Here is a 12,165-nt window from a genome sequence, read left to right on the forward strand (position 1 = left end):
ACAGTTAGAATGCAGGTAGAGGAAAAGGAACCCAATAGGACAATGTCAATGCCTGTCTGGCAGAGGTTGGCTCTAATCTGGTGTCCCATGGATCACAAACAGCATTTAAGAGAACAGTTGCATAAGCGTGTAAGTGATTGATCTGTTTATAAATCATTATTACTTCCTTTTGACTGGAGAACATATGTATTTATTTTAAATAAGAGTAAAGGTGTTAAATGAGGTTAGAAGGATGTCAAATGAAGAAAGATCAAGAACGACTGAGGCTGGAAAGAGCCTGATGGGTTTGATAAAGGGTATGAACTGTTTTCCTTAAGAGAATTTTCCTAGTAGCAAGATTAAGGCAGATTAGGTGAGGTAACAGCAGGCATAAACTAAGATTCTTTTCCATATAAGGAAAAAAATGGAACTCAGTAGCCTGAAGGGGAAATATTGGGAAAATTTTTCTAGTGTCAACTGATTTTGAACCTAATAATAAACTGTGTTGTAATGGTCTATGTGCTAGAGGTAATGAATTTTCAGAACAAAGCTGCAAGGGCAATGTTGTTTTCTTCATTTTGCAGATAAGGATTGGTAAACTAACATATGGGGACTGGTCAACTAGTTGGGCAAGTTAACTAGTCTATGGCACTTTTATTAAATGAGGATAATGGTACTTTATCACTGTTATGAAGATTAAATGATTACACATATCTATCTATAGATATATCTAAATGTATTTATACACATAAACAGAATTGTACTTAGCAGGAACTTAATACACAGTTCTGGTACCGTACACTGCCTGTATTTATGGTCATGGTGGCAGAACAATTTCATGGCAGGATTACTTTTCTTAGATATTATAGTCTTCTTTCCTTCTTTTATAGGTACTGGATGTAAGTAGAGAAGGCAAAGAAGAAGTATTCTATGGGCCAACACTCCCTTTTGCTTCTAATGGAATAGCAGCATGTTTCCTTCCAGCTCCGTATTTCACATGTCCTAACCTTCAAACTCTTCAAGTGCCTCATCACCGGATTGGCACCATCTGAAAAGCCAATGCTCTGTTCACCATCATGAACAGAAGGGAAAAGAAAGGCCTGACTTTTGGATACTGGGCATGAAACACTCAGTGCTCAATGCTTCCATGTTTTATGTCTTATCTTCAGATAAACATTAGCAAAAAATGAACAGTTTTCTAAAAACACATTATTGAAAACTCCTGTCTCCCTTCTCAGTGTGTGTCAACATACAATATAATATGTGTAACTTCTACTGTGGTATAGCTTAGTGCCAACTTAACGGTCCAATACTGTTTCATGGGTCTTTAGAGTATTCTTTGTACACTTTTTCTAATCAGTACTGTCTAGGACAACATGACACTGTTAGCAAGGTAATTATTTCACAAGTACTGCCATATATCTTAAAAAAAAAAACAAAACAACAACAAACTTCAATACTTAATCCCTTTACTACGTAAGCCCGGGTTTGTAATTTTTCTTTTAAAAACTTTACATTATGCAGTCCCACTCAGTAGAGACTCAGCATTATGACATCATAAATTTTTAAATGCCATATTTTATTCATTGTAATACGAATAGTAGTACAGTGGAATAGCAGTTGGAATACCCAAATTTCTCACCTCGATTACCCTGTGACCTTGGGCCAGAAACTTAACTTTACAGTGTTTCAATTCTCCTACTTTTGAAGGGGGTAATTATTGATTTCTATATCAACTCAAAAGAATGTTGGGAGGATTAGATAAATGTTCTGAATGAAGTATTTTGCCTAAGAAAAAGATGGTACTCAAATTATTTTACTATCTTTAGTAACTTTGAACAGGAAGATTAATTTTGAAGTTTAAAAATTACTAGATAGAACTTGGTAAACATACTGTGGAGTAAATGAGTCTTAAAAAATATGGGAAGAGATATACTCATTAGGAAAAAATAAGTTTATTGAAGGCAGATATTCCTAAACTTGTACAAATCCTTGACTCAAATAATAGCTCAAACATCGTTTGAACTCATTCAGTGAAAAATGACATTTTAAAGCTCCAAAAATTAGTTGTACTAATTATGGTACCATAAAGTGCTTTGACATAAATTTGAACCTAGAATCGGCAGTTCTAATAAAAAGTTTTTCCACCTTGTTAAAGGTTATGTCAATCTTGAGCACATGTGGGATTCTTTTCCACCGCCAATACATATTTTATTACTACCACTTTTAATAATGCATAAGAATTCTTTTCTAGGCTATATTTTTGGATTTGCTTTGTCTATACAAAAAATAAAGAATAAAACAACTCAACAATTACATTTGAGCAAAAATTCAACAAGTACAACATGACTTTTTCCTCTTTCCTAATCTTGTTAGGACCTAAGTAACCTCTGAAAAGGAAGACTTTACACTGACTTTCCTTGACATAGTTTAATCACTCAGAAATCCCTGCCTTACAGGAAATTGTCATTTTATTCATGTAACTACTTTTAGTAATTCAGAAGTGAATAAAAAAAGAATTTTTATCCTAAACAGAGTTTACTAACTTTATACACATAATGTTATAAGATACCTAAAACATTAATAAAAATATATATGCACATTTATAAGCTCTGGTTATTCAGATTAATGGGCAGGAAGGGAGGTTAAAGGTAAGGGAAAAAGGTAGATTTTTAAAAGGACACAGACTGAGACAGAAATACATAATTGTATTTGTACAGTTATGAAAAATAAAAATTGGCACTGATAGCTAATATTTAGAGAGATAAATCTCTTTAAAATATAAATCATTTAAGCCAAAAGTTAAAAATGTCTTTCCAAGTCAAAAAATGAACTCCAACATTTCAGAAGTGTTTCAACAAGGACCTAAAAGCAAGAACTGTTTCAGGTTTGCTAAATTTTCTATGTGACATGAACTTCTCCTCCAGCAGTTTTACCTCAAGAAACCATTAAAATCTATTTGTAATCCCAGACCCTTTTTCCAATTAAGAAAGGGAAAATGTCTAAAAATAAATTTGCCTGCCTGGGAATGGAGAAGCAGCCTAAGATTACTCTTGATTATTTTTATATAGATTTCTAAATACTCATTTAAAACAAAACAGTATATATTATTAAATCCCTTCTTGGTGAACTTTCCTTCATAGTTTTTGGAAACATCATTTACAGTTACAGCCAGAGAAAAGCATCCAAAGTACAACATCCACCTCCTACAAAAATACTAAGATCACTTACTAGATCGTTTCCCTCAAATTGTCAGTAGTAAAAGCTAACCAGGACTGTAGAAAACTAAACAAAATTTGGATAAACAAAATTCCACTGCAAAAATTCAAATATATATTTCCCATTAAAGTGAACTATCCTACAGTAATTCATCTTTTTTTATTCTTCAAAATTAAATATATTACATTTGTATTTGAATTATTGCATTAATCTGAATTTCCATAGGAAGACCATGATACCCCCTAACCATTTAAACATCAAAATTTACTTTAAAAAAGAAAAAGCAATACCACATAGATATTAGCAGAGTATTCTTACAGTGGAAGGGAAAGCCAGCAAGATACAAATCTCTGAAATAATGTGTGTGATAAAATGCAAAAACAATTCCTTCAATCTTTAACAACAAAATGACAAGTTATGATTAGGGTATTTTTCATACTTTTTCTGTTCATATTTTCCTTATAGTTTACATGTATATTGTATACCCTTCAGCCACTGCAATAGCTGAAAAACTACCTTAGTTTTACCAGGGTATAAAGGCAACAAAACTAAGATACAAATTATTCTTCAAATAGGCTTTTTTAACTTTGGTTTTTAAAAAGTCAATCTCATAAAAATAAAGTTGAATAATCACAGCTATAGTCTAAGCTAAATATATACATTTATTAGCTATATCTTTATTACAGGGACAGATAACTTATGTGTATAAGAATGTCCAGAATTTTTCTATAAGTATGACTCATTAATGCAATAAATTGGATAACCATCAGCACACTAACAACTTTAATAAGCAGAAATTAGTCCTAATTCAATCATTTGGTCCTGATTTTTGTAACCTTACCAATATAGTCTATCATAGAATCCAAATATGAGTATCTAATTTAATATGTGGAAAAATATGCTACTTTGCTAGCTTTCCAAACCAACTGTTTTAACTAAACAAAGCAAGCTATTTATGTTGGCATATGATACTCTTGACAAGGCAATATTCTTAAATCCTAGGAGGAGTAAGCATGGGAGTTTTTGTAAAATTAAGATTATTGTAAAAGTCTATCAACCAAAAAGAGGTGGTTTATTATGGATAACAGAGTTTTTGGTGAGGATATTATGCATTCCACCCTTTACCTGTGGAATATGAGTACTATGTTAACGCATAAAATTTAGGTAAGTTAGGTTTTTAAAAGGCTTTTCCCAACTATAGATGCTGGTTTAATTTTTATGCAACATATCTTATCAAAGGGGAGGTAAAAATTAAAACTGTCCAATATTCTTTTAAACTACATGACAATGGGTCCAAGTAATTCTTTAAGAACAAAGTAGCTTTAAAAATTTGTGAAGCGTGGAAGATAATTATGGATAGTGAAAACACATAGAGTAACAACCCATAAATAATTTTTTACATAATTTCCAGGTATAAAAATTCAAATATTCTTAAGAAGAAAATATTCTAGGAATAGGTAGTGATATAAAAGTTTTAAACTATGAAACTTCTAATGCAAATGAACTCAATACTAAAGATTTTGTTACAGAGGCAATACTCCATGTTTTTTCTTATCCATGGAAACCTAATTAAATGTTAATTGAAATTTCAATCATAACCAAATCTGAATGTCTAATAAAGTCCTTTCATCACCTTGTTGTCCTTCAATCATTTTTTTTACACTCCATTTGGTATTTTACAGAAATTACTCGACTCATGTATTCCAGTGTATATTTTAATTGTCTTCCTATTTAAGTGTGTTAAGTTTAGGTTTCTATAGAAATGGTAGTATCGCTAAGGAAGGGTAGCAAACTGAATGAGGTTCAGAATGTACAATGATTATGGCATTCACAGAAAGCAGCTGAGAGTCTAGTCTCCTGCCTGAGGTAAGTTTGGAAAGAAAAAGTAGTCAGGTGGCAGAATGTTTCTTGATAGAAGCATGTGAAAGCCCACTTATTAATAATAAGAAGTAATTGCAGGTTCAACAACAGGAAAATAGCATTTTAGGAAAATCTATCATGTCAGAAAGGTATGAAGAATAAATTGTAGGAAAGGAAACCATAGGCGAGATTATAATGCCCAATTAAGAAAAGTTTGGATGCAAGGGATGGTAAAGAATAAAATATCAAGAGCCTGTATAATGATCACCTGAAAGTGGAGAACAATGAAGAATCCAACATGCCTCTAAAGTTTTAAAGCTAAGAAACTTGGTAAACCAGTATATTCCCTGGGCGGAAAATAAGGCAGGAGCCAGTTTGGAAAAGAAGGTGACAGGAGAGACTAAACAAGTTGCCTTTACATTTCAGGAAGATCCAACTAGGGAGGTTCGAGAAATTTAGCACTAGAAATAGATTTGAGAGACAGAATTATGTTACCAGTTGACTACTAGAAGAATGAGACAGAGCAAAGGGCCAAATCTTACCACTGGGAGCAAGAATGAAGAATGTAAAGGTGTTTTCAAAACGGGATGTATGTAGGAAGGGTCAGCATTGGTGAGGAAGTCATGAGAAGATCAAGGAAAATGAAAATATCAGAGAGGACAAAGATCCAGAAGTAAGAACAGATACTCAGATTTCACCAACTGAGAATGGCCATATTACTGAAGTAGAATAAGACGCCTCAGAGATACAGGGTATTTAGGGCAAAATGGATATCAAGGAAGCAGGTATAATTTACTCTGCAGGAATGAGAAAAAGACAAGTAATATGTGAAGAATCAATATAGGCTATGAAGATAAGCAACTGAGTTAGTTTTTTTCTTCAATTAAAAAAGTTTTTGAAAATTTTACTTACACATTAAAACATATATACAGGTATTGTCATATACTTTTGCTGTCACTGATTTTTTCACTACAAACTAGTTAATTTTATTATCTACAGCTACATATCCTAATGTGTGATTCAAGAGCAGCATTTGCTATCCCTTAAATGTTTAATACTATAAAAAGCAAGATTCTCAAAGTTATATTTATTGATCTCCCCTGGAAGTATGGAGAGAGAGAGAAAGAAAGAAAGAGAAGGGAAGGGGGAGAGACAGAGAGAGACTGACTCTTTAAAAGGCATTTCCTTAAATAGAAACCTCAATGGCTGAAATTTGCAAAGTGATACATTATTAGTTTAGTAAGTCATATAATGAAGAGAAAATCACTGCTATATAAAAGCAGTCTCCTTTAGACTTCAAAGGTTACAATTAGAAGAGGGCTATTATTGTTTGCTGATTGCCTGCATTTCATTTTTAAAGCAACTACTTGAGCCAGAAAAGAGTTGAATGTTTTCATGATGGAAAAGTAGAACCATAATAAAGATTAGAGTTAGAGTTCCCAAAAGAAAACAAAATTATTTAAAGTTAGAAAACAGGACATGTAAGAAAACATTGAACAAAAGTAGGATTACTCATCTAGGGCAGATCATTAGAAAAAACAGAAACAAAACTGAGGTGCCATTGGTTATTTCATCTTATATTATGTATGAATACAGTGTTTGTATCTACATGCCTCCAAAGAGAATACAGGTCACCAAATACTTTCACATTATATGTCATTGATTCTTATAAGGACATGGTGAAAAATAAAAAGGATTTTTCTTCTTTTTTTCCTCCATTTAGAAAAAGGCTCAGAAAGAGCCTGTTCAAGTTCACAAAGCAGAAGTGGTTTTGAGACCTAGACGCAGGTGGCTTTCCAACTTTAGAATTGGAGCTTTTTTTTTTAACCCACTGCACATCACAAAAAGTCATGGAAAAGAATCTAATAGAAAATAAATCTGGATAAGATAAAAATGAGTTAAAGAATTGAGATACAACAGCAGTTAAAGGAAACTAAACTGGTTCTCAGTAAATATACAAGATGTCATGTTTTAATTAGTTTTAATTGAAGGGCAAGGAGATAAATCAGATAACTTCTCAGACTTGTTCATTTGTAATCGTAAGATTTTTCAGAATATTATTTATCCTGTTTAATAAAAATAATAATAAAAGCTCTTGTTTTCCCTCCTCCAGAAATGTCTTTTAATGATAACTCCAAAAGAATGAATAGAGAAAAACATCTGGCAACTATTGAAGCAAAGCACAAACACTTGCTATGTTTTTTTAATATATAAATACACTATCCGTAGTGTATTTATGTATTAACTAGATTCAGTTTTATTCCTCACAGAGGTAAGTGTACTTTGTAAGGCATGTATTTATCGACTTACCTCAAATTTACTATTAAAAAGGATAGCTAATATACAGCCCCATCTCCTGATCCTGCCCTCCAAAACAAACAAACAAACAAACAAAAAAGAATAGGGTAGTCAGGTAATTTGAAAAAAGTGTCACAGTAAAATGTTAACTAGTGAAAAATCAAAACAAAACAAACACAATCACTCACAAGGCAGGGAGTTACATTATAAAGAAAGTCCATGGATTAACCAGTACAAACATACTTAGTCATACACAAATAATACTCCCAAATAGAACATTTCTTTAATTTCGTTTAAGTAAAATATATTTAAAATAGAATGAGGTTTGTCAAGTTCCAAAAATCCTACACATACTTAATTAACCTTTATTTCCTTATTTATATACATCTTAGAAAGTTTTTTTTAACACAACATTATACAATTAATTAAATGAAGGCAGAATGGTACAAATTGGCATTAGACGGTTATAATTAATAGAGATAATTAATCACAAAATATATTAGGAACTATCATTTTTCAGTCTCTGTATCTCATCTTGTCCCACTTGTCCTAGGTGATATAAAAGCTTGCTATAGGCTTCCCTGTGTAAGAAAAAAGAAAATAATGCAGGTTTATTTATTACCTTCTCTATTACTTTTCATTTAAAGTATTAATAAACTGAGCTTATCTGAATGTATGTCTACACACAGTCCCTTTCCCCCTCAACGCACAAAGTATTTTGATTCTTTCAAACTTTTTGATACTTAAGAGTTCTGGTGTGACTGCTGACACCTTTAAAACAAACTCTTTAGACTATAGGCTTAGTCTCACAATGTCACATTATTCTAACAGTCTTGCCCATTATCTCTTGGATTATAAGCTTTATTATCTATTTTTGGCAAAAAAAAAAAAAAAAAAAAACCACAAAAAAACATAACATCTAGTTGGACTTCTCATCTTATTTACTGAATAAATACGATACAGCTGAGTTAGTAAGTCAGGCATTCCTCAAAGGACTGATTTGCCACCATGTATTTTATAGAAAAACACAATGCGTAAGATTCTGAAGTACACTCCCCAATAAGGAACAATAAATGTGTTTTGGGTATTAGCTGCATTGCTAAAATATACAGCTCTCTAAGGTGGTCACTTTGAAAAGAATAATATGTGAACAGATGTGTCAATCATAGTACTGAAACATTTTTTGACTCAAAAGGACACACTTCAAATTTTTGGGCCTGAAAAAATGAGCCATTTCTAGAAAATGTACCATTATCGGAAAGACATAACCAAATGATAAAACTTACCTTTGTGTTATATTTTTGCCAACACCCCATTTCCGCTCTGAGTCCTTCAGAGATTGAGTGAGGGTAGAAATCAAGTGGATAACAACCTGCTGGTCCAGTGCTGCCACAGTTTCTAGAATGCTGTAAATCTGATAATTGTATGTCATACCATAATCCTGGATAAAATGCCTGAAAGTAAAACGAGTTACTTAGGACTACTTCTGGGGCAGTTCTTTGGTTGCTATCTATATAGCAATCAGCTGTAACTTGAATACAAGAAAGATCATTTCATGTGTGATTACCTTAAGAATCTAGATGCCACGGGAAGATTCTATCACTTTAAAATAGGCTTTATCAGTATGAGCCAGACTAGAGTGATGACTCCTCCCAACAGAGGAAAGAGTTGGAATTCCAGCAGGGAAAATCTAAGTACAGAACACTTTTTTGCTCTACTCTGCATATGGAAATTTAGTTATTTTTTAGTTCTTTATATTTATAGATAAACCAAACAGTTTTATGAGGAAATCAAATTATTTGTGATTTTTATATTTCTTAACAAGAGATTTTAGACCCACAGAGAACCTAGATAAATTAGAATTACATATTCTAATCCTAAAATTTTCATCTCCCCCTTCTCCACAAAATAAAAGCCACCTTGCTTAATAAATTGTCCATAACAAATATGCAATTTTATTCATATAGAATCCTTTCTTTCCTCTTAGTAAAGGTTTTACAGTTTTCACAAATCTACTTATTTCAAGGGATCACAATTTGATTAAACTGGAAACACTTGGCAAGAGCCAGTTATGTGATGAGAAAAGAATAACTGAGAAATCAAAGATCCTACAAAGGATGAAGGAAATGAACCCAAATTATTTATTCTGGCAGCGCAAAGGAAGAGATACATACAATAAAAGTGAACTGGAAGAAAGTGTGAGAAAGACTTAGAACAAGACTCTAAAGAAAGCAAGGCAGGAGAAAAACAAAACAAAACAAAACAATGATCTTCAAGTTGCACTGTTATTTTTGTGAATAAATAACAAATTACTCCCACAAAGTTTGTCCTTCACAAATTAAATGTAATGGAATGTTCTGGGTCTAAAGTATCTAATGCAAGTAAGAAAACCCGGCACATGCACTTCTACACTGGATCCTGAGTGACATGTTTAGTAGCTCTGAAGGCCTGTGCACCTGTCGAAGTGACTCATGTTTCCCACTTCTCCTTAAATACATGTGGGAGTCTTCCTTACTAAATCCTCAGGTAATTTTTCACGTCAGCTCACTTACCTGTTTCCCAGCAGTTTTATTTTTTAATAAAATAACACAATGTAATAAAACTACTGCCAAAAACACAATAATTGAAATACTATAAACAAGGAGTAACACATTATGTTTTGGATAATTAGTTATTTAAAAAACATGTTGGCTGTCAAATGGCTGGCAATCGTCCCCTTGCCAGTTGGCATATTTTCCAGTTACCTAAACACAGAAGTCAGCTGGGTGGCAGGTTCTCCTTCTGACCCCAGTTGGCAGGCTTTTACCATGTATTGCAGGTTCTCTGTGGCCAGCCTTTTAACTAGGAAGAAAAATTATAGCATTACACACACTGTGTCTGAATTGACCATCTGGATCCTCATTTTAATGAACACTCGATTTGGAAAAATATGTTGTTTTCTTAAAGTATGTACATGCCTTTTTATTATTTTTCAAAATGAAATAGTTATGAGTTTTTGCTTTGTTCTAAAGTATAGCTCCCATTTTAAGGACATAGAAAAGCTGAAAAGTCTGTTTTTTACAACTAACTTTAAAAATACATGTGAAGATATGTCTATTAGAGCCTATATTCAAAAACACTGTATCACCATTTAATTCTGCAAACAATTATATACTATCCAATGAGTTTTTAATACATTAGCTGATTTATAAATAAGCATATTATGTTAATTCATAAGAATATTCAACCCCCACACTAACAAATATATAACGATAGCAATTAGAAACCAACAATTTACCTTCACTTAAAATTTGCCAAAGATATATATATAAAATACACAAAATATATACATATATATACACTTATATACACAATATATATAAATCCATAATTCATGTTATCTTCCTTTTAAAAGATAGCAAAGTTACAGGAATAACTAACATTTTAAAAATAATCAAATTTTTAAAAATTGTGCCCTTATATATAAAAATGAAAAAAATTACAAAATATTGTAGAAAATTCAATATGTTGCAAATGTCACCAAATTTTTGTTTTTGACACATTCAATTAAGTAGCTGGGAGAAAAGTACTTTATAAATAAGAAAAATTCCAGAAAATATAAACCATTATAACAAAAGCACAAAATACATGATGTATATGAACCTCAGGAAATATTATGTGGTGATGGTTCCCATGGCATGACAACAGTGGATAAAGATGTAGCATACCTGTCTTTCTTTGAATAAATAATCTCATACCCTACAGCTTTCTGATCTCTACTGACTTTGTTGAGTAGTCAGCTGTTAATCTTACCAGAACTTCCTTTGTAAGTGATGATTTTTCTTTTGTTACTTTTAAGATTTTCTCCTTGTTTTTGGCCTTCAGCATTTTTACTATAATGTGTCTCTCACCACTTGATAGTTAACTAATATTCTTTTTTAAAGAAGTTAACAAATCTCATGAAAGGACGTAGCTTATAAACTATTTGCCTTGGGGAAGAGAACAAAACTAAAGTAGACTGAAACACGTTAGTTTTAAATGTTTTACCTTGTCCAAACTCAGCTATTAGGGGCAGTTTATTCTTTAGCATAAGATACATACATGTGGGTGTGTGTGCATTATACATTAATGTAAAATAACCATATAGTTTTATAATTATCAGTTTGACTGATAGGAAAGAGTACTTTCTTAATCCGTGAACAAAAATTACAATGAATGCAGGGGCCTCCCTGGTGGCACAAGGGGTTAATCTATGAAGCTGTCTATAGCCACTGCAGCACGAGTTCGATCCCCGGCCGGCCAGAGAGCAACCCACATGGCGCGGCTGGCGCGGCAGACCCCTCCTGACTAGCCCGATGCTCCCCTCAGCAGTGTATTTTGGCCAATCTGCCCGTTCTGTTCCCCACTTTCTCTCTGGTGAATCCTCTCACCCCCCCACACCTCTGGCCTGTGTCCCAGCTATTGTATGTATAAATAAATCTTAAAAAAAAATTATAATGCATGCAAACTCATATGCAAACTAACCTTGGGGTTCACTGACCAACACCAAACATTTTAAGACACCAGGGAGGAGAAGTTCAACCTCAGCAATATCTATGTTAGTTTCTTTGAACAGTTGGAGGGTGAAGGCCAGAACGGATGCTAAACGAGGAGGGAGCAAGGACCTTTTATATTCAAAATAGGATTTCCTGGAGAAAAAGCACAATTCAAATTTTTCTTGTATTTACAGTATCAATGTGCAGAATAAGGTGTCACACAATTTAAAGATACTGGCAATTTTTTCACACCACCAAATTAATAAAGCATAATTTTTTAAAAGTGTATGTTTTA

The 12,165-nt window shown here is 32.7% G+C and overlaps 2 protein-coding genes across 9 annotated transcripts in view; one reads left to right on the plus strand and one right to left on the minus strand.

Annotated features, from left to right (window-relative positions):
• Positions 1–4,949, plus strand: part of KLHL32 (kelch like family member 32) — a 178,152-nt gene extending 173,203 nt beyond the window's left edge. For 3 of the 7 annotated variants that reach the window (XM_037520130.2, XM_054699040.1, XM_054699041.1), the window contains one exon: positions 870–4,946. In XM_037520130.2, the coding sequence (XP_037376027.1) occupies positions 870–1,031 (162 nt within the window). In that variant the 3' untranslated portion in view covers positions 1,032–4,946. Of the gene's footprint in view, positions 1–869 lie in introns of all 7 variants that reach the window. The other 4 variants (XM_037520133.2, XM_054699042.1, XM_037520131.2 and 1 more) reach the window with 3 other exon arrangements.
• Positions 1,375–12,165, minus strand: part of MMS22L (MMS22 like, DNA repair protein) — a 98,609-nt gene continuing 87,818 nt past the window's right edge. For both annotated transcript variants that reach the window (XM_037520137.2, XM_037520136.2), the window contains exons 22-25: positions 11,860–12,023; positions 10,101–10,197; positions 8,643–8,810; positions 1,375–7,937 (exon numbers count right to left, since the gene is read on the minus strand). In XM_037520137.2, the coding sequence (XP_037376034.1) occupies positions 7,856–7,937; positions 8,643–8,810; positions 10,101–10,197; positions 11,860–12,023 (511 nt within the window). In that variant the 3' untranslated portion in view covers positions 1,375–7,855. The remainder of the gene's footprint in view (positions 7,938–8,642; positions 8,811–10,100; positions 10,198–11,859; positions 12,024–12,165) is intronic.

The sequence above is a fragment of the Talpa occidentalis genome, unplaced genomic scaffold (assembly GCF_014898055.3).
Source record: "Talpa occidentalis isolate TD23 unplaced genomic scaffold, MPIMG_talOcc4v2.1 talOcc4.2, whole genome shotgun sequence".
NCBI classification, from domain to species: domain Eukaryota; kingdom Metazoa; phylum Chordata; class Mammalia; order Eulipotyphla; family Talpidae; genus Talpa; species Talpa occidentalis.